At 36.0% G+C, this 23,101-nt stretch overlaps 1 protein-coding gene across 2 annotated transcripts; it reads left to right on the top strand.

Annotated features, from left to right (window-relative positions):
- Window positions 1–357: 357 nt before the first annotated feature.
- Window positions 358–22,602, top strand: GPR155 (G protein-coupled receptor 155). 2 transcript variants are annotated; one of them, XM_074145227.1, is made up of 15 exons: window positions 358–823; window positions 4,837–5,236; window positions 6,544–6,709; window positions 7,984–8,139; window positions 9,284–9,367; window positions 10,596–10,716; window positions 11,985–12,069; window positions 12,151–12,241; window positions 13,453–13,702; window positions 14,347–14,448; window positions 16,161–16,294; window positions 17,862–17,957; window positions 18,913–18,977; window positions 19,689–19,826; window positions 22,034–22,602. In XM_074145227.1, the coding sequence occupies exons 1-15, from the start codon at window positions 364–366 to the stop codon at window positions 22,254–22,256; spliced, it is 2,571 nt and encodes an 856-aa protein (XP_074001328.1). In that variant the 5' UTR covers window positions 358–363; the 3' UTR covers window positions 22,257–22,602. The 2 variants fall into 2 exon arrangements, with proteins under 2 accessions (XP_074001328.1, XP_074001327.1); XM_074145226.1 differs by having other exon boundaries at window positions 364–823; window positions 13,453–13,711.
- Window positions 22,603–23,101: the final 499 nt, after the last annotated feature.

The raw sequence follows: 23,101 nt of genomic DNA, 5'->3' as shown, positions 1-23,101 counted from the left end.
AGTTTAAAATGGCTTTTATTGTGAAGGAAAAAGAACCAAGTAGCACATGATTTAGGGAGGACCTGAGATAAGATGTCCTGGGGCAAACAAAAGGAGTTAGAAAAGAAAACTAACAATTTGACAGTTGAAAGCAGAGTATACATGGAATGATTTTTCAACATTCTTCTTTCTCAGAGTTGTTTCTCTGTAGCTACTTATTATTTGTCTCATTATTTATTTGTAATGCACTTGTAAGTGTAAACTCTTCTGTCGGCAAGCCTGATACCATAAATATTTACAGTTTTGGAAGTTAATAAATACTTTTGTTTCTTTTACAGATGAGATCATTTCAAGCTCTGTTTTTGGAAGTGGTGGTCAAAGGAAATGGATAACTATCCAGACTTCAATACAAACAACCTCTCATCTTCAGCTAATATGTCTATTTCTTTGCCTGGAGAAGTTGGACTCAATACCACTGGTGGTACTCCTTCTATGTCAATAAGCAGGCTTTTCCCAGCCTTGTTAGAATGCTTTGGAATAATTCTTTGTGGCTACATAGCTGGAAGAGCCAACATTATCACAACAACTCAGGCCAAAGGACTGGGAAATTTTGTATCCCGTTTTGCACTCCCAGCTCTACTGTTCAAAAACATGGTGGTACTTAACTTTTCAAATGTGAATTGGTCCTTCCTGTACAGTATTTTAGTTGCCAAAGCTGCTGTGTTTTTCTTAGTCTGCATTTTAACATTGTTGGTAGCCAGTCCTGAGAATAGATTTAGCAAAGCAGGTTTGTTCCCTATTTTTGCTACACAAAGCAATGATTTTGCACTGGGATATCCAATAGGTAAGTAGTTCCTTATGCTTTCTTCTTTAAAACTATTTTTCAGTGTTCCAGATGTGTTTGCTTTTATTTTTCCATAATTTGAAATTGACTTCCAAACTGAAGTTATGAGCTACCTCAGCCATTTCTCAAGTCACGTTTCTTGACATCAGACTATGCAAGGGAAGAAAGCTGTCAGCTGGTATGAATGAGACAATTTAAAACAATCCAACTACTGTTGTCTCGTCATGTCAAAGTAAATCAGATGGAAAAAAAAGTAAATATAATTTCAAAATTGATATAAATTACCTTACACTTACTTGAGGTTAAGAATGCCCTTATGGGAAATTGCCAGAGTTTCCCTCAAGACCAAAATTTTTTGCTTTGCCAAGTGTGAGCCTGTACCTATGGCCTCTGAAATAGCTGCAGTGGATTTTTTACTAATTTGGCATTACCTCTTGGTTGAGCTCAAAGAAAACATCTAGCCATAAAGTTGGTACCTGCTCTTTGTGGAGTGTGTTACCCACTTTAAATCTGTTCAGAAGAAGCTTCTAATTCTTGTGCTGCTTAACATAATTTATGTAGCAAATTGTGTTTTATCCCTTAATCTTTATTCTATTGCGGCCAGTAGGCATGCTTTAGGACATAGTCTTGGAAGAAGTCTGTCTGTCTTGCTGAGTGATTTGTGGTAACCTGCATTTGTGTATCTCAAATCGGAATTTTATGCAGCCGCAGTGCCATTCTTGGGATGTGTAACTAACCACTAGTCCAGTGGAGCTAAAAATCAAACAAAAAACAAAGAGGCGTTCCGAGTATAACTTGTCTAGCTGTGTACTCTAGTTCTTGTAAGCCTATATTCTGAATTCCAAGCAATATCAGTTCTTAAACTTAAATTTATCCCAATCTGCAAGACTATTATTTTTGTTCCTTTTGTTGAGGAAGATTTTTTTCCTTTTTATTGGTTTTCTTAATGGCATGTTAATATGCTTTTAGCTGTACATACTATGATACTTAGAAAGTGATCTGGAGTTGTAGCAGGCTTCTCCCTCCTGCTACTACCTGAATTGCAGTGCTTTTTACCTGCCTGAGAGGCTCTTTTGTGCTAATGTAGCTTTCAGTGCTGCCTCTCCCCAGGCTGACCCATGCAGCTGGTGTGGGAATGCACACTGCAGGCATCAGGATCTTCAAAATACACCTCAAGTGAAAGGCATTTGGAGAGGATGCCTGGACTATGTTTTATTTGTTTGCTACTCCCTGGAGAGAAAGTACTCTGTGCCTCTCAAATTCTCTTGAGATCACACCTATCATCCAAAAAAGGTTAAGAACAAGAAAAGAAAGCAAGTCTGTTTTAGCAAAGCAAAAAGCAAGATACTTGATTACCAAATTGAAAATACAGTTACAAAAGAGAAGGTTAAACATGCAATTCCAGATTATACATAACAACAAGTAGCTCCATATTTTAGATTATTTGAGGAGCTGGCAGTTTTATTCTCCCTATTCCAGGGCAGCACACTGAGGATAATCCTGAGTCTTTCTTACTCTCTTCAAATTTGGTGGATGTGTATAAAATATAGACAAATGTAACTGCAAACTGTTGGATGATGGCTCAGTTATCATTACTTTAATGGTGCTAACTGTATTAACCATGAACAACTAGCATGTGATTCATATGTAATTTTGAGCAACTATGATTTGGAAAATCTTTTTTTTAAAAAAAAAAAGTATTAAAATATCTTTAATTTCTTTTATTTTTTTTTCTTCATCAGCACAGCAAGCAGGCACCTTGATTTAAATAAAAAGAAAATTTTTCATCAGAGATAGAAGTTGTGGATTATTTTCACTGTGTTAAGGATTCCTTAAGAGTGATTTCTTATTTTTTTCCCACTGACTCAGAAATCTACATTGGTTCCACCTTATGCTACCCAGGAAAATGCATTGTGACTTCATAAATTGGTTAAATTACATATAGACCTTAATATATTGTATTATATAAACAAAAAGTAATGATTTATTACATTTTTCACTCAGTTGTTATTTACATGTGATTTGTGTTGAGTTGCATTTGATTGAAATGGTCATTGTGTATAAAGCGGCATAAAAGCATTGCTTTAAGGTTTGGGGGTTTAGAAAATTCTGACTTACATAAAACGTGTCCAGCATGTTTAAAGAGGTTTTATTTATCAGAATATATTTAGTGTTTAAAACTGGCTTGTTAAATGCAGTAACTAACCACAAATTTGGTACTTCTGTTCATCAGTTTATTCGGGATTTTAGGACAGGTAGCTCTTGTATATGTACTTTAATTATGTCTTGTAAGAGGAAAAGATCCTTTAGTGCTTTTTCGTATATATTGGAAATCAACTAATTGAGAATGTCAGTTTATTCAGTCTAAAGAGGCAGCTGTTTGTAGTAAATGCTGATTTAGCACTTAGTAGATCCTGTCATTCCAGATGCTTAACTAATATGAAGGTAAAAAATTGGATTTTGAAAAATGTAGTCACAAGGGAAAACTTTTCCGAAAAAAACCAGGTTTAGTATATGGGGAAAATGGAAATACCTGCAACAGTTGGCTGTTTAGTAATCTTAAATTTTATCTAGTACTGTAAGAGTGCTCAGTTATCCCATAGAAAGGTCTCGCAGGTATATTCATGCAATAGTGCTTCCTTTTCCTTTTTTTTTAATATATTCTTTGTAGTACAACTAGAACTGCACCTGCATATTAAGATACTTCTGCCTGGGGAAGAATGTGTTTCTCTCTAACTTGGGTAGGAAAAACTAAAATAGAAAGCATCATTTCGCATGTTTCTGAAAATTATTGGAAATAATAACATTATAAGGCAGGTAAAAGATAAATGCTATCTTTCCAAAGATGTTTGGAAAATTAACATGCCATTCTTATACAGATGAACTCTGGATTATTAACTGGATAAACAGTAATTTTGGAGGATTTAGGTATACATACTCAGGAAATACAACAGTATAAACCTAGAAGTTTTAAAATAAAGTAATTTCACTTGAACTCTTTGTTTATAAAACACATTTAAAATGCAAACATGAAGCAGTAATGGCAATTTCAACATTATTTTACTGCTTATTTGAGGAAGTGCTTCATATACATAATTTCTCCATTTTTCAATATCAAGTCACTATATTATGATGGGGAGACCAAAAATATTTGCATACTGCAGGATGCAAGACCTTGCAGCTTTAAAAGTGCCCTTAATATAGGGTATTATAATTAAAAGAAAGCAAAATCCTACTTTAAAAATATTGTTTGTTGGGATTTTTTTAATTCACCCTAGGATAGAATCTTGTATATCTTTCCAGAGTCTCTTCATGATTTTTGAAGTGCTGTTAGCACGAATAAGAAGCAGTTCTACCTTGACTTACAAGTATGTAGTAGCAATGAAAACAAATGCGCAAAAGTTCCTTGAGGAACCAGAACTACGGCAATAAGTCTTGTCCTGAGTAGTCCAGAAAATGAACTAATAATTATGAGCTAATGTGGTTTTTTTTATTTGGTTGTTGTTTTGCTGTGTTGTACGGGATCAGTGTAGAAAGATTATATCTGACTTACTCCCTGAAAACTGGTCAAATCCAGAGATATAAGATTCCTATGAGAAGCAACTTGTGTCCTGCAAAGGTGCACGTAATTCTCCACGACTTGCGTGTTTCTGGGGAGGAAAAGCAATTCAGCAAAAAGCCATATTTTTTTCAGCTTTTGGGATGACTCAAGGAGCATGTGGGATTATTATATTATTACTTTTTTGTTTCCTTTAACTGTAGAATATTCATAGAATGATTAAATAGCATTGGATAGTTAATCTTTAATGTGTTCATTAGACAACTGTGGCCTAATAGCGATTGGGCATTCTTCTCTTACTACATCATCTTTTATTGATTGTAAATGCACTTACCTCTGAAGGATAATGAAATAATTTTTCTCTAGTTTTCAGACAACAAAACTTAATTTCAATATTAATGTATTTTTGTTCTGAAATGTTATCACTCATCACTTTTCATTTCCTGTCTTCTAGTTGAAGCTTTATATCAAACCACTTACCCAGAATATCTCCAGTACATTTACCTAGTGGCTCCAATATCTCTTATGATGCTAAACCCTCTGGGGTTTATCTTCTGTGAAATCCAGAAGTGGAGGGATAATCGCACTATGTCACAGAGCAAAATCAAAATAGTGGGCCTAGCACTCCTTCGAGTTTTGCAGAACCCAATTGTATTCATGGTCTTCATAGGAATTGCCTCAAACTTTATTCTCGGCCAGAAAATTCCTGAATACCTTGAAAGCTTTCTTGACGGACTGGGCAGTTCATTTTCTGGCTCTGCACTTTTTTACCTTGGACTAACTATGGTGGGACAAACAAAAAAACTGACAAAGGGTATGTTTGTTGCACTGATCCTTCTCATCACAGCTAAACTGTAAGTTTGATTTATGTACTTTTATAATTTTGTTCTCTAGATGTTTTAAGCTCTGAATGTGCTGGTCAGATGGCTTTTTTCTCAAAATCATTATAGTGATAGTGTGTTTCACTCCAGTATTCTGGGTGAGTGCTTCCCAAACTCTCATAGTATACAGCTGTTAACCTTTAAAAGAAATTTTGCACACCACAAACCTGTTGTCAGCCTCTGCAGAGAAAAGAATTCAGGGGTGCTGTGGCTTCTTGGGCTGCCCGCAGGCCATCTGTCATGATTTGGGTGTATGGGGAATTACTAGCTTAAATAAAAATTTGCTATTTAAATAATGAGGCAAGAGTGAGTTTAAGTATTATTTGATTAGTGGTTGCATTTTCTTTGGATTAAAAACTACATCTCTAAATTACTTGGTTTTGCTTGCTTTGTCTATAAATGTTTGAAACTGCTGTATTGGAAGAGCTTAAAAATGATCACTTTACACTCTTAAACTGTCTGACTTTTAAGCACAAATAAATGACAATGTGTATTTAGAACTTATGCCATCCCTTGAATATATCGCAGTTACTGGTGAACTAAATATTTTATTTGCTACAGAGCTATAATTAATATAATAGAACAACTGTTTGGTGATTAAGTTTACGCTTTAAAATTTGAAGGTACAACTAACTAGCAAACTTAAACCAGCTCAATGACAAATTTTGTAAAAGCATGAGAAGAAATGGTTTTTAATGTTACCACTCTGCTTTACTGGTGGGTTTATATAATCAGCCTGTGTAAGGCTTACATAGCAAGTCTATGTGAGATCTTGGGTATTGCTACAGGTGAACAGAATAGCATTGATACAGGGGTGTTTTGCTGGCCAGAACTTTCAGAATGGAATACTTAATCTTGAACCCTTGTTATATTTCAGACAGCTTACATAAAAGTGATCGAATTTTCAAAGCTGCTGACTCCTTATAGCTGCTATTACTCTAACAGTTGAAAAATGAGGGGGGGTATACTTTACCTTTCTAAATCTGAGGTTTATACAAAGAATGTGTTTTATATCCCAGAGACTGGTGTAATTTTTACCATTTTTTTTTTGTGTATGGGTTGTTGTTTTTTTTAACTTGTGACACAAAAATTTTAAGCAGCTGGTAAATGTCAGTAAAAATAAAGAGAATCATTCAAAGTGATGTCAGTATTTTGCTTTTCAGTAACAGTATTCAAAGAAGCCTTAAGTTTTCTTTTTGTTAATTTTCTGAGTAAAGAAGAGTCAAGTGCTATAGCTTGAGTAATATTTTTTTTTAACTACTTTTTCCCTCTCTTTTCAGACTTATGATGCCATTTCTATGTAGAGAAATGGTGGAACTCTTGGACAAGAGCGACAGCGTGGTCAATCACACCAGTTTATCAAACTATGCATTTCTTTATGGAGTTTTTCCAGCAGCACCTGGTGTCGCAATATTTGCAAGTCAATTTAATATGGAAGTAGGAATTGTATGTAGTTAGCTTTTTCCAAACATACACTAATTTTGAGCTTAACTTTGTTGATGAAATACTTAAATAAATAGGCTTGATGGATTTGATTTTCTGTAGTGTAGATTCCTTAGATTTACTTGTACTCCCTAGATCTCAATTATAATTTATATTTCAGATTACTAATTAAGCAAAGTACTCTTTCCTGATGTCTTAAGTGTCTTGATAGTACAAAATAAGTCCTCATACTTTTATTATTCTTGACTCTAGTAGGAAGAACTAGGATAACTAAATATAAAGAACTCATATCTTTGTTGTAGGTTTGTTGTGGTTTTGTTGTTTGTTTGGGTTTGGTGGTTGTTTTTTTTCCCAAAGACCTTATCTTTGAGTTACTGTTTTGTAGGAAAAAACCAGAAATTATGTTACCGACTTCAGTAAGAATACTGCTAGCTTAATACTGAAATCTTACGGAAGAACTTATGCTTTAATTGATTCTGTTGTGTTTCCTTCAGTTAAATCTTGCAATAGAAATGCATTTTAATTTTTTTTTTATAGTAGAGGATATTGATTATCTTTCCATCTTAAGATACAAATTTTATAACTGTTTCCTTTCTTCCACTTGAAGTGACATTAAGACATTCCTGTTGACTTCCACTGTTTTTAGTGTTACCTATATGTGGTTGGTTTGGTTTTTTTTTTAAAGAAAAGGGGAAACAAAAGGACACTAAAAGTAAACCTTACAAGGTAGAATTTTGTGCCCACCAAACTGAGGACATCTCTTTAAAATGGAGTTCTATAGTATGAGTAAAAATTCTTGTTTCCATGACTGTGCAGATTCTAGAAAGCAGAAAGACAATGAGAAGCCAAATTATAAATCACTGAAATATATGGCGGCTTCTCATTAATTGCTGCATATTAGTATTTGCATAACTGCAAGTTTGCTTATTTATTTGTGGTGTGAATCTTTGCATCCAAAAGTAAGTTGTGACATTGTAAATCCACCCGTAGACTGTAGTCGTTAGTATATTTGACACCCATGAAAAGCTCTGTAAGAATTTGCAGTAGGAAACTCTGTATTCCTACTATTTCAGAAGCTTGTTTGTATGTATAAAATGGATACTTTCTGGCTCAAATTCTATGTAATTTGTCATAGAAATAAGTCAGTGATTTGTTAAAGGTCCACGTATGTTTGAGTCAAAGATGCAATTTTGCCAGTGGTTGTATTCCTGAAAGCAGATTATTTAGCTTGAGATCTGATTAACTGTGTTCTTGTTTCTGTTTGGCACTTTTTGCAGATTACCTCAGGCATGGTGATAAGCACTTTTGTGTCTGCACCTATTATGTATGTTTCTGCCTGGTTATTGACCATTCCATCTATGGACCCCAACCCACTGGCAGCTGCACTCCAAAATGTTAGCTTTGACATAAGCATCGTCAGCCTCATTTCTCTGGTAGGTGTTGGTGAAGTGAAATACAAAAGCTCACTGTCATGTCAGGGTAGTGTTAATACATAAGCAGCAAATTGAGTCATGGTAGGATAAGAATCGCATTTCCTCATTGTATCCTGTTGCAGAAGGATGAGGAAGAAGTTAAAAATCTTCTTGATTTAGCAATGGGTCAGCTGGAAAGCTGTACTGTGGAGGGAGATGGGTAAGTGAATTAGAGTACTGGTAGAGGGCTTGAGAGTTTGGGATTTGGCTGCCTGATACACACACACATTTTGTGTATGAGCTATTAGCTACTTGTCCTTAGTCCCGCTTTGTTTTTTAAAAAATAATGGGGTGGGGGGGAGTAACAGCACTAGCTTACTCACAAGGAATAAGTACTTCAAATCTTGTGAGGTGCTTGGATATGACGATAATGGAGGCTGTATTAAAACTTCAGCTTCAGAAACATCAATGAGTATTTATTTAATGAAGTATTGATGAGTATTAGTGAAAATGTTTAATTTGGAAATTTTAATTTAGCTTTATCAAATTCCTTTCCTAGAAATTTTGGGTGTGCAGTTCTTAAAAAGGGGGTTGTTATCCCAGAAGTCCAATGTGAATTGTGTTTTGGCTTTATAGGAATTACAGATATTTTGTTTATTTTGCTTTTTTAAAATAAAAACATCCGTGTTGGAGGAAGTTGGAATTTTCTTAAGTTGATGTCTCACTGAAGTCCTGTTTTCTTGAAACTGCTTTAAGGGAAGGCAGACTTGAATACTGCCATCGTGAATAATCTCGGGAGATTCAGTAAAGATGACGGGGGCAGAACCTTTTAAATTCTAAATTGCCGGACTCTTCTGTAGTCACTTATGACCTGAGGAACAACCTGGCTTCTGCACTCTAGAGGGAAGCCTTTGATACTCCATGGAAATATTTCACTATCATGAAAACACAAAGATGCATTGCTTTTTTTCTGGACATATTTTCTGAGGCATGGAGACTAGCTGGAGATCATGTGGAGCTGACTACAGTATTCATGTTGCTAAGAAACTTGTCAAGAAGATTTGTTGTTATATATGTTAATTTCACCATAGTCTGCCATAATACTCATGTTGTTCTTCTGGGGTTTGTTTTAGTCTTAAATTCAATGTTATCTTGTGTGTTCTAGATCTGGTCTCTTATTGTTGTTCTTCTGAGTAAGAAATACAAACAGCTTCCTCATATGATTACAACAAACCTACTTGTTGCTCAGGTCAGTAGTAAGAAGATGGTCTTGGGAGTTCTTTTAAGTCTTATTTTTTAACATTTTTACAAGTTTGGTTTCTATAGTTATATCTTTGTAGTCATCTAAGAAGAGCAGGGGAATGTAATGTGAGACTTGTCTAAACAGTTGTCTAAACAATGTGCCTTAAAATACAACCTTGAAGAAAATGAGAGTAACAGTTCTCAAGTGGAATGACAAGCAATCAGAACGGAGCGTGGCTTCTGAAATGTTTTTTTAGCACTATAAATTACTGCCTAATAGTGTTGCGTGCAAGTCAGCAATGCCAGGATCAGCAGGTTCCTGGAGTGGCTCGCTGGGGGATCGGCCAGGGGCCAGCGCTGATGCAAGGGAGGGGTGTGGGAATGCATGGCTGGTGGCTAGGCAAGGGCAAAGCCAAATAGCTCAGGATTAATACTAATTGTTATTTAAACTGAGAGAAAACTATAGAGTACGTGTTCCTTCTTCCCTTGAAGTCAACTGCACAATACATCTGTGCAGTAGCGCTTTCTGAAGTGTTTTGTGCCTTTTTTTGGGAGAGGGGGCCATGAGAGGGAAAGGGTAAACTCTGAGATCTGGTCATGGAGCCACATTCGAAAAAAGTCACATATGAGAATTGCAAGTGCTTCTTGTTGATAATAGTAAAGTTAGCTTTCTTTTAAAAAAAAAAAAAAATAAAAATTGAAATATTGTGTTACCTATTCCATAATATTTCAGCCTATTTTTTCAGATTCCTTCAATACTAAAACTGTCATATATGGGGTATCTCTGGGTGAAAACTTTGTATAATTCTTGACTGAACGAACATCTGTTGACCTCAGCTTCATGTCCAGATCATTTTAAATGAATGTTTTGTACTTAACAAAAGCTTTACGTTTTACTTATTATAAGATACATTAAGATTAAGGTTATATATTTTTTTCCTGACTTGTCTTATTCCCAGTTTATCTGAGCTATATATTTGCTGTCAGACACGCCCCCAACACACACACACACCCCCCCCAAAAACAGGATACCCTAGTTAGTGACATAACTGTAATGTTGAGTTTACTGCTGTGCTGCTTCGCTGCTAAGAGAACTACCCAATTCATAAAATTACACCTCAGTGAATCTGGGGGTGGAGTTTTGAATTTTATTTTAGCAATATTGCATTGTGTTCAGTTTTTCTTGTCATCCTGGTCTTGCAATTTAAGTGATGGCATCTTACCTTTCTTTACAGTTTATTGCTTGCATTGGAATGGTGGTATGGAATTTCATTGTTAAAGAGAAAGACATCACCATGCAGATCCTAGTATTTATATTCCTCTACAGCTCACTTTACAGCACCTACCTGTGGACAGGTACGATTTTTCTAGGTAGAACCTAGGTGCTGTAATAAAAGATTGATGTACTGAAATAATTTGATTATATTATTCAGAGTAACTGTTCCTTTCCCTTGTATGTAATCCTACAGATGTGCATACGCTTGTAAGCTGTGCCGAGCTGCAGCGCTAGCAATGCTGGGCTCAGTGTCAGCTTATACCTGGGCAGGTCTTGTTTGTCTTTGCCGGATACAGCAGCCTTGCTAGCTTCTAGCAACAGACAAGAACGTGCTCTCAAGGCAGAAGCAATCACAAATAGAGCGAATGTGATGGGTTGCCCTTCAGCTAGTCCAAAGCTTATTGACAGCTTTTAATTAAAATTTAGGGTTAGGTTTTAATTATTGTAGAATTCAGCATTAAGAAGATTTAACAACCTTGTGCCTCAGAAAAGTAGGAAATACAAAATGAAGGGAAATAACCAAAGTAGCTTTAACATTTTTTTCCCCTGGCAATTGCAATTTCTAAAACCAATGTGTGTGTTCTGCAGGTGTAGATGATTAATGAAGGGACTATTTGAAGTAGGCAGAGTTGAAAGATGCATCAAGAAACTTGGCAAATCTTACCTGTATGATAGAAAAAGAGACTTTGGGTATTCAGGAGACCTTATATACCATTCTTGAGTCCAGAAGTTTAAGGTTTTAATTCCTGTGTTGTTTTTGTGGAGTAAGTTGTGTTTAGCTGAAATAGGTAGCTCATGATTACTGTAGCCTAAAATGAATACTAGCTTTGCTTCAGCATCGGAAATGTTGCTGAGCTTCTGAGTTGTGTGTAGAATAGGCATTCCCATTATATAGTTATATGTAAAAATATGTGAGACTTTTTTTGTGAAATTTATTATTGACTTCATAAAGGACTTAGTCAGTTTTTCAAGAAATGTCATAGCTGAATACTTAAGATTGTCGGTCTAGATCAACTGCTGTTAACGAACTAGTTACTTGTGTCTTAAATGTTCTTATGATTACTTCTAAACACTTGTGAACTTTTGTAAGCATTTATAGGTGTATATTTAATATAAAGTGTGCTGGAATTTCTTCAGTGCTTCATTGTTAATAATGTTTTGTTAAGATAATAGGTGCTTCTGTTTTACTTTCTCAGAATACAACTAGAAAAAGAATTTTGGACTATTTGAAGGTCTGAGAAGAATATCTCAGTTATTGGGCAGGTCACATGATAAAGTGTTTAGATTCTGTAATTATCAGTTCCCTTTTTGATAATAAACAAGGCATTTCTTTTGGGGTTTTTTGTAGGTTTTCTGTCTTTCTCTTTGTTTCTCTTGAGGAAGAGAGAAACAGTAAAGATTCCCATTGGGTTTATTATCATAGCTGGATGGGGGTAAGTTAATTCAGATTTTTCCCTGTAGAATTAGTGGGAGCATGGTAAATATGTTACTTTGTTTGTATTTTGCTCTTTCAGAGTCCCAGCACTTCTGGTGGGAATTTTACTAATTGTTGGTGAACACAACAACTCTAGTATTGACTCTGCCTTTTTCTATGGAAAACACCAGGTATGAACATGTTCTGTCCTCATCACTTCTGCCATGTCCAATACAATATTGAGAAATTGTGTTCTCTTTTTGCTTCTCATGTAAGTAGTTTTCAGTCAAAGTATAGGCTACCATAATAACAGTGTCATTATAGAATGCTTATAGATTGATACAAAAATGTATTTCTGTAATGAACCATTAGGAAAACTTGTTTGAACAAGGACCTTCATGTTTAGGCAACTATGACTAAGAAAAAGAGGGAGTAGGCTTCCCCAAGGAAATGCTTCAGAGTGGTAATGAATTTCAGAGCCCTTTTCCTGGTGACTAATTTGTAGTCTTGCTTGATAATTATCTAAAATTATTACTATCCAGTAGCTAATTAATGGCTTTTGGTCTGTAATAGATAGGATCTACATTGCCTGTGTAGCAGTAGCTGCTTGCTCTATGGGAGATTTCTCTGTACAATCATGGGTTGAAAATCCCTGAGCCTGAACTACTGTTTTTACCAATAAATAGTTCCTCTTATCAGAGGATGTAAAGTGCACTAGCATAGATATTTGTCCTGTTTTCCCTGTCTTTCTTATGGATACAGAGGCTAGGAGTCTCTCGGGATTATACATGTGGTGCTTTCACCAGTATTAAATAGCCTCAGAGTGGATGCTGGGTATCAGTAGCAGATGATTAGAAGGAAAGGTTAATTAATGGGATGCTCCCCATTGGTGAAAGCATGGAAATTAGAGCTGTGGCAGAGGGTGACCAGAGCACGTTCCTCTTTGAAATTAAAAGGTACCAGAACAGAAGTTAAACTGGAGCACTAATGATCCTGAGGGGAAAGACCATGATGATGAGTGGATGTTTTTGGATTCCATGGGAAATATGGGTCCCCGCTTTAAAAAAACAAAAAACAAAAAACAAAAAAAAAAAAAAAAACCCACAACCACAACAGAAAAAAAACAAAACAAAAAAACCAAACAAAACAGCAACAAAAAAAACCAAAACAAAACAAAAAAACAACACAACCCCAAAAACTGAATTACTCAGGCAAGAAAAATTAGTTTCATGTACTCATTGCTCTTTTAGTGCCACAAGATGCAAGAGCAGTAAATATAGAGAACTTATTCAGCTGCATTTGTTAGTATATTTAGGAATGTACAGAAAGTTAGAAAGGCAGATATATGCAACTGTTTTCCTTTATTTTATATTGAAGTGTATTTTCTTTGCTCTCTTAACAGATAATTACCACAGCAGTAATCCTGTTCATCAGTATATTGATGTCAGGTATCTCACTTATGTGCATGAACAGGAATAGGCAAGAGTCAAGCTATGAGGTATTGAACCCGTATTCACCGCGTAGCCAAGTGGAGGAGGTTGAAGTGGAAGGGAGAGAGGGGAAACAAGTTTCAACCGCTGTGCCTCAGCCTTCTCCAGGGTCTTCTGCACAGCCTTCTCCAGGGTCTTCTGCACAGCCATCTACAGAAAGAGGTAGAGAAAGTAGATTTGTAAAAGCATAAATGGTTTGGGATATGATAAAAATTGTTCCAAATATAATTCTGACCTAGGAAGTACAGTTGTTTACACCTTAAAGCATTATACTAGGCCAGAGGAAAATCTAGATATTACTGCCCAAGGATTTAGGCTTATGTTTCTAAGTTTGATGGTTATTGCAGTAAGCGTGGGGGAAGTGGACAGGAAAAAGAAGCATGTGTATGGTGTTTATATAAGTAGTGGTATCTTGACAAGGATGTGATAAATGCAGTCCACTAGACATCTTAGATTGTTTACCCACTAAACTGTCTCTCAGAGAATACATTATATGCCAGCAGTATTGCTACTTAATGTGTTTCTAATCCTCCTTGTTTGTACATAGCCTTGTCCTGTGTGTTTTCCCTCTAGCTAAAAGTACTTGTGTTGCTTCCATGGTGGTAGTGCTATGTTAAATATTCCTATATATTAGTAGTGCAACCCATTTACCCTCACAGCAAATTGGAAAAATTAAGTCTGCTTTCTCCTTTTGGGTTATTTTTGAGCACTGTAGTTAAAGCTGTATAAAATATGTTGTTATTCTTGGAAAATAAGTTATGGTAGTGAAGAAAGCTAACTATCCTGTTACTGTATACTTCTAATAGGCTGCTGTTCATGTCAAACAACAAATGGTGAACTATCCTGTGCTGGAGAGAGCAAAGTAGTGTCAAACGCTGTTGAAAGCAAGGTTCCTCCAATTGAGACAGGTAAAGCAGTAGTGTCTCCTTGTTTTAATACTACAAACTCTTCCACGATACTTAACAGTGTTTTTCTCGCAAAGAAACTGTTTGGGCTGTTCTCTCAACTCTACGTGGATAACTTATATTTAATATTAAATTCAAGTATTAGGCAATATGTTAGGTGTTTGTTCTCTTCTGCCTGAAGGTTATTAGTAATCTTTCAGTGCTCAAGATAGACAGTTGTTTTGGGTTGTATTTTTACCACTAAGCCACTTTAATACATCCTTCTGAGCATTCAGATTCTACCTCTCCATCGTTGCCTTGTTTGGACACTGGAAAGTTGAATGCCTAACCCTCTTTTGCCTCAAATTTTCAACTTAAACACATTTTTTTACATTCTCATAGTCACATCTTGTGTCTTCTAAAAAGGTCTGTGAAGCCTTTGTTGCAATCATGCACAGGTTTTGAATGAGAAACCTGAATGAGATCTAGAAGAGCAGGCACTTACTGCAGATCAGATCAAATGCCCATGCTGCTGTACTATTCATGTCTAGGGGAGAGAGAAAGAGAGAATTGACTAAGGGGGCCTTAGGAGTCACTGAAATAGAAAAAATGGATCAAAGTGACTGTTAAGCACCTGATGGAAAACTGCATGCTCAGCCCATTCTCGTCATACATCGCTTTCAATAATCAAAGCTAGCTGCAGTGCAACCTTTCTCTTTTTCCTAGTTTCTTTTTCTTGGTTTTTTGCATCCTTAGCAAGGAAGTTCATATCTTTATGCTTTGTTTGGATGCAATGTAACTTTCAACAAATCTAAATATTTCGCACTGAAACACACTTAGTTATGTCTCCTCTCACAAAATACTAGCTTTCTACCTATTGCCAACTATTTTATCTATTAAATAATTCAGACAAGCATCATAAGAATGTTTTCGAATGATAGAGGAAGGCCACTTTAATTTTCTTATCCTAAAAGATAAGGTAGAAAATGTTTTATGATTGAGTGGAAATTTTTTCAACCAAGTGAACACTTCAAAACTAAAAATGAGTAAAAGCAAATTGTAATGGGTACACTTGTGTAACTGGCTGCAAAAATTACTAATGCTTCTACTATTCCATTGAACTGCTATGACAGGTATCTGGTGCAAATTCTTAGGTAGGTCCTTGCCAGGAAGTTTTTCACTGCCATCTAGAGGAAGATACTCAGAATTCCTTAGAACTGCAGCTGGAAGACAGGCATCCATTCTCTGTGTGCTTGTCTCTTTTGGTAGGATTGTGACCGTGTTCTGATACACTAAGTTAAAAATACAGTCACAGAACTGAAATAAATAGGGTTGATTGTCTGATCTAGAGAACATTAGAGCTGACAGTATATTTGAAATACTTATTCCAGAAATTAATTCTAAGTTTAAAAACTGTTCTGAGAAATGACTATCTTTTTTTCACCATTTCTAGTAATGTTTTCTAAATGTTAGCCACAACTTAAGTTTGCATTAAACCTTCTGAAGAAGAGTTTTGCTGCAAAAAGTTTCTTTATTTTAGGAGCACATGTAAACTCCTGTTTCATTTGAGAATAGATGTCTGAACAGGTTATTGTCAAAGCTAATATTACATTTTGTGTGTGTGACTTCAGTACGGATACTTACAAGGTAATTTAACTCAGCAAGTTCCATTAATAAGTTTGCTCATGGAGTTTGTTAGTCAGAAGCCTAATGAAAAATTCTGGTGTGTTTTTCAGCTGATCAGTGTGTGAGTCGTTGCAGTGCTCAAACCTGCGTGTTGGCTCAGGAGGAGCAGCTTCTACAGACTGGAGACAAACAGCTGGCCAGACATGTGTTGCTGTGCTTACTTCTTATTGTTGGCCTGTTTGCTGTAAATATCTTTTTTTTCTACCCATGCTGTTTAACTGATTGAGGTAGAATGATTTTTAGGAAAGCTATGTAGACAGCCCAGTAAAAATCTTCCAATTACTCGTGTAACAATTCATTAATTAGATGCTTTATTTTGGCCCCTAACTGGAAGAGCAATTTTATAAAATTAATTTTTCTGTGCCACATCATAAATTAAAGGCAAGTTAAGATTGATGATATTAATGAGCAAGTCACACTGGACAACCCTGAAGGGGGGGGGGGGGAAGGAATTGTATCATTTGGTAATCAATTCATCACTACTGCCTCTCTTCCCGTTTTCCTCAAAAGCTAGTCTTCTTCCCTAGAGAGTAATCAAAAACATAAACTGAATTCTATTTCTGAAGGAGACTGTATAAAAATTGTTCCATTTGATCATGCTTATATTTGGAACTTGGATTTCTCTGAGATGCTTTAGTAATGAAGAATAATGTAAGACACTATTTGAAATAGGAAAATGCAATTTTGTGGCTTTTAGTGGTGGTTTGGAGGCAACGTAGCTAAGTTGGTGTTGCCAGGCATCATTACTGACTTGATCCCAGCTTGCAAAGGTGGCTGCTCCTGTGTAAAAGTGTGAAATACCAGAATGTAATGCATTAGGGATATAATTTGAGTTTTTAACTGTGACAAAGATGAGAAACAACTCTCTCTGTTTGAATGTAATGCTCAAAGTTGAGCTTCTTGTGGATTAGGGGGCAAATGTTTTTATTTGAAATGGAAAAACTATGGCACAAATATGTAATACTGAAAAACAGGACAGTGTGGCAGAACTATGTAGTGTAATAGTTACTACTGTTGCTTTTTGGGTTCTGTTAAATTACAAAATGGAAGTTTTCCCTCTCTCAAATTTCCTCAGATTTATGTCTTCTGTGTTTAAGAGGTGTCCCAAATGTTAGCCTCTATTTTAGTTGTATCTGAATGATTACATAGATACTATGAAGTGAGACCAGTTACATCAAAGAATTAGCCTTTACACCCAAAGAGGTTAACTTTGGAGTTTTTTTTTCCTTCTGTTAGGCATCTAAAATAGCTGAAGTGGTAAGTGCTTCAGCTTTACGCAATCTTAACTATGCAGAAAATATGCAGGAAGCAGGGGTCTCAGCTAAACAGGCCTGAAGATAAATACTGCAAATCTCTCTGGGCTAATGTTGTCTGTGTTAGGTTGAATACCTAAGTATGCTTAAGGCAAGTTCCTTAGGTAAACATGTAAAGGGGCAGGATCTCTAGGCTGGTATGTTTTGCATTATTAAAAAAACAAAAAAAAACCAAAAAAAACCCCAAAAAAACCCTCAAACAAAACAACAAAAAAACCCCCACAAGCCCTCCTCCCTCCCCCCTCTTCCCCAGCTATTAAGCCTAACTGAAATGGTATTTTAAGGTGTTTATTCCTTCTTATTTGCTGTTATCTGAATCATTTGTTAAAGACAGGCAGCGAAAACTGTCTATTGGTATGTGAAGAGTAAAAAAGTACTTTTGGTTTTTAACAGTCAGGTTAGGTTTGTAGGTTTAGCTGTGGTTTTTTTTCTTAACAGAATCTTTCCAGTTGTTTGTGGTGGCTGTTCAACCAAGAGCCTGGAAGACTATATGTGGAATTGCAGTTCTTCTGTGCTGTGTTTAATTTTGGTCAGGTACTTATCAATGTTGGTTCTGAAAATGACTTTGTTAGTGGGTGTCGCAGCAGATGCTGTTACAAGAACTGTAAGTTGAAGTCCTCAAACAGTGCTCAAGTCACCAGCTCGTTTTGCTGTTTTGCCTTTTTTGTCCTCAAGCTTATTCTTTTGCTTTGGTAGCTTTCTTATCATAGTACGTCTTCTATGTGCATGAACACTTTCAAAGGTACAAATGACAACTAAATGCCAAATGCCTATGGAAATTGAGTAGGATTTTGTGGAGTTAAACCAGTATAACTAAATAGGTGTAAGATGGATACTTTCACTGTAAGGCTTTAAGTTATTATCTCTTCAGTTTCAGTTACAGCACCATTAACTAATACCTGACAGTTAGATGTATAATTGTTCCAGCTGCACATAGTCTGTTTCAGTACAAACTGCCACAAGGTAGCTTTGTCATCTATGAAGATGAAATTAAGGCAGTGTTAATTAACATACTAGAGGAATGTTTTACAGATCCATGGACAGATGTGCCTACAAGATGCTGTGCAGTATCAAGTAATGATAGTAGTTTTGATACAAAAGTGGCACAGAAAAATGAATTAACTAGAGAGCATTCTAGCATTCAAGTTACAGTAAGTCAGTTCTTTTCTTGACGTTAACAATGACAGATTTAAACAACTGGCTATGTAAGGATAGTCAGTTATCCTGAAGTGTCAGGTGGCATGTCCCGGCATTAGGTTTACCGAACTGTTTCTTGAAGAGTTTCTTTGATGGATTGTTATGTATTAATCTGTCTTTTTAAGGCCCAAATGAAAAATCAAAGCACAGAAAAGAATACATTTGAATGATACCTAGAGAAGAGGGATGCTTTTCACATGTGTTTTGGTAACGAGTTTTTAACATTTTATTTCTGTTCTTTAGAAACCAAAGGTTTTGTTTAACCTTGCTTTTGCTGTATTTTTCTCCCCAGGGCTTCATTTGCTTTGGTATTTTTGGCTTAGATAAGCATTTAATCATTCTACCATTCAAGCGAAGGTAAATAGAATCTTTACACTTACACCTATAAACTTAATTAGTAACAATAATAATTTTTAAAAGGCTTAATTGTTGTATTCAGTACCGTTGCATTCCATTTCCTATTTGTTTGATCTTCCAAATTTATTTTCTCTCCCAGTTGTGGAGAGCTAATTGCAACTCACTGGGCGTGACTTTTTACTGCTGTCCTAATGACACTCCCAATGACAAAAATCCCACAGTCTCCTATAGACAAAATCTTTGGCAAATGATAGTGAAGTATCTGGTTAGATCAGTGAGATGATGGGTCTTCAGAAATATTTTCATCTGATAAATTAAAATTTAGATGTGAATGCTGAACCAGATTCTATCATCGCTGTTTTAAAGTCCTGTACTCATAACCTCATGCAAGTACTTTGTGTGGATGGACGCTTTCACTGTGGAGGCTTAAGTTGTACAAAGCCATCTTTAACTTAGAGGTAGCTGGCTGTGATGTGAATCCAGCAGCTAAAGGTAGCTCCCAGCTACTGTCTGTCTTTCCTTCTGACTGAGCCAGGAATAAAACCCCTCCATGTTCAAAGGCCATACAAGTATATTAGGAAGATTGTATATAAATTACTGGGCACAAAACCAGTAAAACAGTTGTGATAAGCTTCCTACGAGTTCCGTTCTATTAATTGCAGTTTCCTTAAAAATGCCTCTAGTTGATTTGCTGGTTTTCTCTTTTTTAAGACTTGAATTTCTCTGGGGAGGAAGAGAAGCAGCAGGGCATACAGATCCCTCTGTACCTGAGGAAATCAGGATGACCTGTCAACAGTTTGTTCGTTATCATAGAGATCACTGCGTCAAAAGTATTGTCAGAGGCAGAAGGTAAGGTTTCTCCCTGCACATACAACCTGTTACAAAGGTCATAGCTCACCTTTTGGAAATAATGAAATGCAGTTTAATCTGTCTGTGGGCGATTCCTGTTGTGGCATTCAAACCTCAAGGTGAGGATTAAGAAATTAGCAGTAACAGAGAAATGTTTCTGGTCTCGCGCTGAAACATTGAGGTGCAAGTTATCACATTATCCCGTCTAGGTTTTATATAAATTATGAAAAGTTTTCTATCATTAAGACACTGCCCCAGGTTTTGCATTTAGCTGGAGTTCAGGACAGAAGATCTTTCTGAAGAAATGTATATGATAATGCCTCTAATAAAGTGCATGTGTCTGTGGTGTCTGTGAGTTTTGTCAAACTTGAGATCCTTCATTTGCTTTTGTTTTGAGATTAAGAAGGTGTCAGTACTTAAATAACTGAATGTTTACTAATAAATAGCTTTTACAGGAGGCTAAACTGTTGCAACTGTTGCCAATGTGTGTTCAGAGGCTACTTAGTATGTGAGGTTATAGTCATTTTAGGATCTTTAAGCCTTTTGAGTTCATACAATTTCTTTTGCTTTTCCCTCTTGTGAGACCTAAACCTCAATTTATGAGATCAGTAAAGCTTTCAGAGGCAAATTATGATACCCAACTCAAAGATTGTGTATCCAGGTACGTGTAGGTGGATGAGAAGAGAAATGCAGACAGAAGCAGCAGGAACAAAAAAAAGATTCTGCCTTTGTTTAAATATTTACCATATGAAATGGAGACATGAAGAATTGTCCTAACAGGACACACACTTTTCTTGTCATGTGATCTTTTAAGTACGATTAATTTGGGATGGTCTTTTAATGATCAGATAGTCTGAAACCACGTTCCAGAACTGTATTTGACAGCATCGTGATTTCATTCAGTCTCCTTAGAAGTCAGTCAAGTGTCATAAGAAATAAAGTAATGAAGTTATCCATTTAGGAAAAATGAACTATGGCAGTTTGAGGACTTGCATTTTTCATGCCAGATAGTAAAAGATGTATCAGAAAATGTATATTTTGAAATATGACAGGTTTTACAGTTGTGTTTACTGTGACTGCTGCTGTTGTGCTTACTTGGACTTTGGGCCCTTTGGTTGGATTTTGTGGTTTTTATTTATCATATATCCACTTGAGAATACATCAAAATTTGACATTTGTTGCTTCATTGTTTTAATATTATGTTTGTGCAGAACTAGTTTCATGTCTTACGTCTCCTTGTGAGTTACAGCATTTATCTTCTCGTTTTAAATATTCATTTAACTTGATCCTATCCTCTTTGATTTAATCATACTGTAACTGAGACCTTGTAATCATGGATTTTTATTTCTTTTAATTTTTGCTTCCCTGCTAATGTATGTTAACACTTGCTCTGTGTTACTGCTGCTTTTAACTTAAAAAAAAAAAAAATAGAGAAAGAAGTTTGGGTTTTGCTGTCTTTGTGTAACTGTTAATCATCTTCAGAAACCCTGCACTTGGGTTCCATAGAGCAGATTTTAGATAACCAGAAACATATATTGCTGCAGGTAAATTTCTGAATGGTATTTTTACTGCAACTAGGTAGATATATTTTTACTGCAACTAGGTAGATACTAGCGGCATAGCCTCATAAATACGTAAAAGAAAATTAGTTTAGTCTTGTTGTAAAGGTTTTGTTTATTCTTAGTACTGCCTGTGTGGTAAATATTTAACCGGATATGCAAGTTAAATGGTTTTTGTGTACAGAATATGTAAGCAGTTAGTGTCTGTTTAAAGCTGTAGGGAAATTATAAAATGGAATGAAAAGTGCAGATTGAGTCCCTGTTGCTGCGGGCATGCCGCACTCAGATCAGATACATTGTTGCAGAAATGGTCATGCTAATGAGTACATGGGAAGTAAGTATTCATGAGATAAAATTACATTGTGTCTGGTTTTAGGAACATTGCTACTTTGTTCACTTAAGTTTATTTGCACAAGCCTAAAATAACATTGTACATACATTTTGCTTCTCTTTGAAATGTCTGTAGGAAAAGGTAGTGAACATTGGCATGTCCCTAATATACAAAACTTGCAAATTCTCTTCTAACATGCTCTTAACTATCACGATGTCTTTCCTTGTTTCCTGCTATTTTTCCTTGCCTTTCCCCATCGTGCAGTGGTGATACCAGATTTACAGAACATGTGGGTGAATCATTCCTTTGACATACAGGTGTGGTGCAAAGATCTCCACTGGCATCTTCTTTGGCTGTGACCTGGTGAACTGGCTCATGCAAGTTGGCCTGGCCTCTGACCGTGGTGAAGCTGTGATGTATGGAGACAGACTGATGAAAGGAGGCGTCGTCCAGCATATTACAAATGAGTTTGAATTTCGGGATGAATATTTGTATTACCGCTTTATTCCCAAGAGATCAGTTGCAGTTGAGAGCCATTGACCTGAGCATGTAGGCAGAGGACAGGCGGTTAGGAGTGGAAGTGACCACCTCCTCTGCCTTCAGCCCTGAAATCGGAAGTATTTCTTCCTCAGGGCTCTCAGAGAATTGTGTTATTCTCTCTTGTAAAGTCGAGAGATGTGGTTCTACTTGTTTCTATTCTGAAGGAAATAGTAGCAAGTGATATTTAGTGAGTGTTCCAACCAGAATGCAAATAGAACAAAACAAGATGCTCTGGATTTAGAGCATTTTTTCCATTTTGAGGAAAACAAATAGTAAAATTATATATGTCACTGTCATATTATAGAGGCATTATAATAGCAGCTTTACTGACTGGTGCCACAATGACAAAAAAAAAAAAAAACCAAACCACAAAAAACCCAACATGAATGAGACGTATTTTTCATGTTGCCATATGTTTTCCATACTCTAGTGTGATGAAATATTGATTTCTGTTTACAGTCAGGCTTCCCGCTGACTTCATAGAATTTCTTCTATCATATCCCAGTTTTTACTACTCTACTCTTGTCTAACACCAGGAATTTTTTCTCACTGTTTTTCTCGCTCAGATCAGGTGGTTTGTTTCTCCCTTAAAGATAAAATCCTCCACTTGTAAAAGTAGAATTGTTGTGAAGATGATTCCAACGTCAGAGGATTAAATTTAGGCGAGGAAATATTGAGTGAAATAAATAATGATTTTGCACAAACTTACCAAGTCTTAAAAACATAAAAATACCCACCATTCCCCCAAATTAGGAAATGATATAACAGAATTTCATACAAACAACTGCTTCTGAAGTTTTGCCTTATGGTGGTAGTAACAGCTTTGTCAAGAGTAGATTTTTACT

This window comes from Numenius arquata, chromosome 3 (assembly GCF_964106895.1).
Source record: "Numenius arquata chromosome 3, bNumArq3.hap1.1, whole genome shotgun sequence".
In the NCBI taxonomy this organism is placed as follows: Eukaryota; Metazoa; Chordata; class Aves; order Charadriiformes; family Scolopacidae; genus Numenius; species Numenius arquata.
Note: the sequence above shows the minus strand (reverse complement) of the source record. Positions and strands in the feature narration are given on the sequence as shown.